At 35.2% G+C, this 7,466-nt stretch overlaps 1 protein-coding gene across 1 annotated transcript; it reads left to right on the forward strand.

The window, feature by feature from the left end:
* Positions 1–4,902: 4,902 nt before the first annotated feature.
* On the forward strand, positions 4,903–6,570 carry LOC101206477 (photosystem II 22 kDa protein, chloroplastic). Its single transcript, XM_004150394.3, has 4 exons — positions 4,903–5,277; positions 5,364–5,477; positions 5,800–6,049; positions 6,142–6,570. Exons 1-4 carry the CDS (start codon positions 5,071–5,073, stop codon positions 6,387–6,389), a joined length of 819 nt encoding a protein of 272 aa, XP_004150442.1. The 5' UTR covers positions 4,903–5,070; the 3' UTR covers positions 6,390–6,570.
* Positions 6,571–7,466: the final 896 nt, after the last annotated feature.

The raw sequence follows: 7,466 nt of genomic DNA on the forward strand, positions 1-7,466 counted from the left end.
CTTCTCGGCCGCTCGCGATTCTTCTGGAAACTTCGAGAGGTTCCCGGATGCTTCTCCGCGCGCTCCGTATCCGCTTCCCGCGCGCTAGTGTAGCGCACGCGTCCGTGCCGCGCGCGCCCATATGCCGTGCGCGTCCGCTTGTCTGCCTGCCGCCCTTGCGTGCGCGCGCGCGCGCCAGTCTCCTGCACATTGGCGTGTCATAGGCTTGGCATGAGCTTGTTCCTCTTCCTTGGGTCTTTGGACTGCTTGGGACTTGGTTGGCTCCTCTTGGGCAATGCTAAGGAGCCTTAATTTGCGAAAAATTTGTTGGGTCATTTTTTGGGCATGACATATGGTTGTCTTCCATGAACTCTTTCCACGTGCTGAGCATTTGATGCCCACCAAATCGAGTAAGTGTTTGATCTGTGAAATCAAGCACGAACCATTACTACAAAGGGAACAAACATACAAATTAGGTTTCTATATATATTAACATATATGTACTGTAATTTAAAAACTTACCTTTAGACCACCCTTCACAACCTTGATGTACTCCATAGTAACATCAACCCGCTTATGGAAGCATACTGGAAATGTATCTCATGTTAACGCACTAATGGTGTTGTTGAAGCGATGGATATTGAGATCTTCCATACTATTGTACGTATCTCTCTAACTCCAAGTTTTTTGAGTGCTGCCATCTCCTAGGAGTGCGAGTACTAGGTTGAGAGGCATCTATGAAAATAAAACAATATGTTTATGCAATTAATTGTTTATGTAATGGAACTAACCGAAAGTGTCGCCCATCGATGATGTTCCTCTTGTGTTATTGAATGCATCGACGTCGAAATCAGACAGAGCATTCGTCTCCTTGAAATCGCTCAGGAATGACATTGTACGTGTGGACATAAAAACCAAAATTAATTAAATAAATGAGAGTATCTGTAACTGAGAATATATAAAAAATGAAATATGTGAATATATGATTCGTCATTGTTATTCATCGTCGCTTGATCCGCTTTGGACGAATAATTTTTAATCATCATCATTTACGAAGTCATCACAGACATGACGCACAATAGGTTTTTCCACTATTGTAGAATCAATGTCAGTTTTGCATAGGGTGTCATCCTCAATGTGTTCATCCACACGGTGTTTGATAACTTGTAGAAATACAAATTAGTATAGCCTTTTAGATAGAATTAATGAGACCAAAATGTAGAAGAAGTTTATCAAAACATGTAACTTATGTTGTAAATACATAAATATTTAGAAATACACCTTACATAAGCATCCATGCATGTTTGACCTTGTTTTAAAATCTTAGTGCATGCTAAAGAACAGAAGAATAAACTATGGAATCGCAAAGGAACTCGTGCGAAGACTAGACGAGAAGACCATATCAGAACTCAGGAAGAGGTTCACTAGAAGACAAAAGTGTTAGATGGAGTTGATATGACTTGATGATAGAGGCAGCTTTCGGTGATGACATGTTCAGAACGATAGATTTCCCGCCTAAATCTGCCTATATAAAGGACACCATCACAATCAAGAAAGAGAGGTCTGAATGGACCATAATGGAAGGCTTAAATGAGCCATTTACGGCCTATGAGAGAAAAACTTGAGAAAGGTGAGCAGGAATAGCCTTTTCATCGGCTGTAAAGTTTTCTTCATCTTCACCGGCCAGTCTGTAAAGTAAAAGCATGTAGTCTAAGTGAAGAAAATCCCATCCTCCATCTCCCCTAACTTATAATATCATTATTTTCCATTTTTATATTTCTTTACATTGTATTTGTTTATATTGTACTTGTGACACACCTCGAACACGTCACGAGATCCACCTTCTCCCGATGCCATAAATGAAACATCGATATTAGTGGGGAACAGTCCCAACGTTTCACTTACGACATTAGGGAAAATTGAAATTAGTATTTAAATGTTAAATCTTCCCCGACGTAGTTAATGTAGGCGTCGAAAATAGTGATCAAATTGTCGATGTCTTGCATGCTTACATCAGGAAAAATAAAATATTTAAATAATTATTTCCCTTAATTTTCTTGTCGACACATACGTCCACATCAAGCATAGCCATCCCATTCCCGATGTAGGTATGCATGGCACTGGAGAAAAGGGAAATTATTATTTAAATGTTACATTTCTTCAACGTTTACGTGCATGGCATCAGAGAAGGTGTATGCAGTTTCGACATTGTATTCAAGATGTTGGGAAAGATGATAACTGCCGACACAGACGTCACTGCGTCGGTGTAAGTTCTATTTTCCAACATTATCTATCCCTACATACAAAAACGCATTAGGATAGCTCTATTTTCTTGTAGTGGGAAGAGAAGAAAGAAGATGGAAAGAAAGGGAAAACTGAAATATTTAAAAAATTGACGGGCTTCGTGCATGAACATTTTGATTTTGTTACATGGACCATAAATATTTTGGTGTTTTGTTATATTTCTGAAAATTAACCTATTCATAAACTAATTAAAGAATTATTCATTTTTTTAATTTAATATCTTGATTTTAGTAATTACTAAATATTTTGTCATTAACCACTATAATAATCAACTTATGTATAACTTATTTATTCAATGCGTTTTCTCATAAACTATATTACATATATGGTTCTATTTTAAGTATGAGAAAAAAATTGAAAAATTGTAGAAAATAGAACATTTGAAAAAATATTTACACTTGACAAAATCAAGTATAATGAATTTTATCTTTTAGTGGTTTTGTGTCATGTGGCGTAAGTAGTTTGTCAATTTTCTATTTTTGAAAAATGTCCAAAATTTTATTGTATGTTATCGTAGTATATATTTTTTTGTACAGGTTTTGGTATGGAAGATTTAAACCACAAGCTTTTCGATCCTCGACACATACAAATATCAATTTAACTAAAATTTGGTTGACACAAGAATAGTACATATTCCTATAATACTAATTCAACATTTGAAATTCACTATACATAATTATTATTAATATTATTTATAAACAAGGCTATCATAACAAATTACAATAAGGAGAATCCAAAAATATTAAGGAATGTTTGGGGTATTGACATGAGTTGAATTGAGTTGTGTCTTCTTTAACTCAACTCAATATTTGCCATTCCAACTTTCACACAAAAGTTGGTGTTAAATAACTCAACTTCACAAAGTTCAATCGTTTTTAATTTGTAAATTAAAATAAGAAATTCATCTTTCCTCCTTTCTTTCTCTCCCTCCCTCCAACGTTTCTAATGACTTCACCCAATGACAACCAACTTCGGTGATAACCATTGTTGGTAACATTGGTCTGACTAATACTTCTGATATTAGCCAACTCTAGCAATCATCACATTTCCAATGACCACCTTTGACACTCAACTTTAACAAAAAAAAAAAAAAAAACTATTGACGTCATGTTTTGACAATTATCTTCCACAACCAAACTCCAACAGCCACCTCCTGGCAACTACCTTTGACAATTAACTCTAATGACCATCCTTTTGACATCCAATTCCATGTAATTGTCACATCTGAAATCGACAATCACTGCCTGTACTAACCAACTCTGCTTATCATTTCTAACAACTCAATTGATCATTTACTAAAAGTATTGGTCATGCATGAAAGTGTTTTTAAATACACAATTAAGATTATTAGTCTATGGTGTTTAATAGTTGTCTTATATAGTAACGTTTTATACCCTCGTGACTTTATTTTTTGTTTCACTTAAAAGTTCTCACTCGATTGATGATAGTTGTTTCTCTTGCATACTCATGAAATCATATCCACCTTATATCTAGCTAATGTGTAGTTTTGATCATATTTTCAATACTAATATACATGCATAATATGCCCTAACACACAATTTAACATTGTCATATAAAAAGCCCTAAATCCTCGTGGCAATTTTTTTGTGTGCGCATATCACGTAATAATTTAACCAAAGTTTGGTTACTAGTTTTGTTGTATTCCTTGTACTAATGTTCCAAACTTTGTTGTTATACATGAAATTCCAAACTTTGTTTGTTTACATAGGTGAAATAACAATTACGAACAAATAGTTACCTCTCAATAAAACATTTTTTTTACACTTCACAAATGTGATTATATGTAGTTATGTGATATTGAAATACTACCACAATTAAAATATTATTGACACTCTTAATGTGACATTATTAATGTTATGTTACGAAGAAGTTTTAATGACTAAAGCAAAAGTTTAATTGACAGAAAAAGTTAACTTTTAAGTTACTTATTGACAAAGATAAATTGTCAATAGAAAATATGTAACCATTGATAGATAATGAAAAAGAAATTGTACAGTTACATAATAAAAATATTTAAAAAAATAGTCCACTAGAGACCTTGACTTCAAAATTTAATTCAACATTCCACACATATAAATAATAACTTCAAATTTTAAAACAGAATTGAGCACTCAAAATGACTCAAAAGTGATAAACCTTGGTCGAATATCCTTTTAGCCAAACTTGGTTGGCGTATACATAAAAGGTACGAGCAACACAATTCCTTTCACGAGGAAAACAAACAATACCAAGAAGAAAAAGAAGCATATGGTAGCATCAATTTTATTTTATTTTAGAGTTTGAGGGAGTTGTTAAATAAAATTTTGAGTATTAATACAAGAAATAGAAGTGAAAGAAAGAAGGATTAAAAACTCAACATCATACTCTTTTACTCAACCAATTCCTAGACAATGGGCATGTGAATGAATTAAGAAATTGGTATATTTATTTAAAGAAAATGGATGAATTGGCAATGGCCATGAATGAACCAGATGTTAAGGTTTAGGACAAAAACCCAAAAGAGAGAATTGTACCCGAAAAAAACAAATCCACCAATTGAGAATCACATAAATTAAAGGGCGACGTGTCACTCTATCGGCCGATCCTCAAACTCTTCCACCAAATCCACACGCACAATCTCCTCTCTTCCCTTCCACCATACACTTTCAAAATCCCACTCTTCTTCTTCTTCATAAAAACCCATATATCCATGAATTAGTTACCTTAAGTTTTTCCTTTTCAATAAACAAACAGCTCTGCTAAAAACACCTTTCTTCCACCATTTCCATGGCGGCTCAAACCATGCTCCTCACTTCTGGTGTGTGCGTCGGCCATGGTGTGTGTCTCAAAAGAGAATTGAGCCTTAGACCTAACTACACCCAATTCACTCGTCTTTTTTTCAACCCTCTGCCGTCCCACTCTGTTTCTTTGCCGCCGCGTGGCTTCACCACTCTTGCTGTGTTTAAGTCTAGAACTAAAGCCCCGCCCAAGAAGGTAATTAATTGTTATTACTATTTTAAATAAATAAATGGAATTTTGAAATGATGGATTTTGATATTTTTTTTTTTTAAAAAAATTAGGTTGAGAAGCCGAAGCAGAAGGTTGAAGATGGAATTTTTGGGACTTCTGGTGGCATTGGTTTTACTAAGCAGAATGAACTCTTCGTCGGCCGTGTTGCCATGATCGGCTTTGCTGTAAGATCTATGGATCTATATGTTTATTATTATATTTTATTTATTTTTCGTAAAATTTGATACCATTTTAACACATTTGTTGGATAATGTATATAACTACGTTTCAAAATCTTTACTACTAAAATCAACAAAACTACTATAAAGAATTAGAGTGTTGGAGGACTGAATTTTGTTAGTTTTGGAGTGAACAAAGAAGCAAACAAAATGGATTGGTTTTGAAAAAGAAGAAATCCAAACCAAGGGTTGAATAAAGAATAAACCCATGTCCATGGGTTAGAATAAGCTTAATTGGTGGATTTTGATGTTTGTGTAAAACTTGCAGGCATCAATTCTAGGAGAAGCGATCACCGGAAAGGGAATTCTAGCACAACTCAACTTAGAAACTGGAATTCCCATTTACGAGGCCGAGCCTCTTCTTCTCTTCTTCATCTTATTCACTCTTCTCGGAGCCATCGGAGCCCTAGGAGACCGTGGAAAATTCATCGACGATCCTGAACCCGCCACTGGATTGGAACGCGCCGTCATTCCTCCCGGGAAGAGCTTCAGATCCGCCTTAGGTCTCAAAGAAGGAGGTAATTTTAATTACATCACAAAAAATCAAATCAACTTACTCCATTATGCTCTTCAATTAAATCTAATTTATGACGCCTTTGTTCTTTTGAAGGTCCGTTGTTCGGATTCACCAAGGCCAATGAGCTGTTCGTCGGAAGATTGGCGCAGCTAGGGTTTGCGTTCTCGTTGATCGGAGAAATTATTACTGGAAAGGGAGCTTTGGCGCAATTGAACATCGAGACGGGAGTGCCGATCAATGAGATTGAGCCTCTGGTTTTATTGAATGTTGTGTTCTTCTTCATTGCGGCAGTGAATCCTGGAACTGGTAAATTCGTGACGGATGAAGAAGATGATGAATGAAGAGATGGATTGTGCTTTAATTTTTTGTCTGTACATGATGAACTTAGCAAATCCGTATGTTCTTCTTCTTCTTCTTCTTCTTCTTCAGGGTTGTTGTGCTATTAGAACATTTTTATTCTGCTTGAGCACTGGAATCAACGAAATGGAAGTAACAAACTTTGGGTAGTTAAGTTTAGGCAAACATCAGTCTTTTTTGCTTCTTTCATTTTACTTTTCTCATCTTCCCACCTTTAGTTTGAGTGGAGAAAATTAATTAATAAATACATTAAGCAAAACATATTACAAGTAGATGGTTTGCGTCCAATAAATTACAATACCATTTCATACTTCTTAAAATTAGAAAAATAAAGAACAATCACCTTTTGAGCTTAACAATTGCAAAATTGAAAAGTTAGCTCACATTTATCAATACATTCAACAAATTGCTCCCATTTAAATGAATTTACGATCTTAGATCAACGTTACTAGAAATTTATGCATCGTGTTAGTTTATTTTCACACACAGAATTAATGAGATATATAATTACCACAGTGTCATTTTATATTTTTAATGCAATTCTAATGCCTTAGATTATCACGTTGTCACGACGTACCTAACAAACACATCAAACTGTTTCTTTGTTCCCTTAATTGTCGTCTAGTTAGTTCCTTAATTTTTCAGTAGACTTCAACACCTTATTTTCCCTCGTTCCATGTTCATTGCTTCAATCTAGAATGTATCTTTGTAGTCACCCGTGCTTCCTAAACTTTCTTGTTGTTTTGGTCTTTTTTTTTTTGCTATACACTTGATTGATGAGCTTTGTTCTTAGTTGGCTTTGGGTACTTCTTATATATATATACATCATCCTGTCATGTCAGTTGATATCCATAGATCAGCCTTGTCTATTGCACCTGCTCGGTCACATGAATCTCCCCTCTCATCATCTTGGACTTGAAAGTTGGGCCAAGTTGAGCCGAGTCGAACTCTTAATCTTGTTAGCTGACACCTACATACTTGAGCCTCGTCTAACACTCTCTGTCTGTTCGTATCAATCATGGTCTCATCATGTTGGGCCAGTGGGTCGAGCCTACCTAAGT

The sequence above is a fragment of the Cucumis sativus genome, chromosome 6 (genome assembly GCF_000004075.3).
Source record: "Cucumis sativus cultivar 9930 chromosome 6, Cucumber_9930_V3, whole genome shotgun sequence".
NCBI classification, from domain to species: Eukaryota; Viridiplantae; Streptophyta; class Magnoliopsida; order Cucurbitales; family Cucurbitaceae; genus Cucumis; species Cucumis sativus.

What these genes read in the sequence shown, in the direction of transcription:
- LOC101206477 (XM_004150394.3), top strand. Translation starts at nt 5,071, where the DNA reads ATGGCGGCTCAAACCATGCTCCTCACTTCTGGTGTGTGCGTCGGCCAT. An exon ending in CTAAAGCCCCGCCCAAGAAG is followed by an intron (nt 5,278 to 5,363) that starts GTAATTAATTGT and finishes TAAAAAAATTAG; the next exon opens with GTTGAGAAGCCGAAGCAGAA. An exon ending in TTGCCATGATCGGCTTTGCT is followed by an intron (nt 5,478 to 5,799) that starts GTAAGATCTATG and finishes TAAAACTTGCAG; the next exon opens with GCATCAATTCTAGGAGAAGC.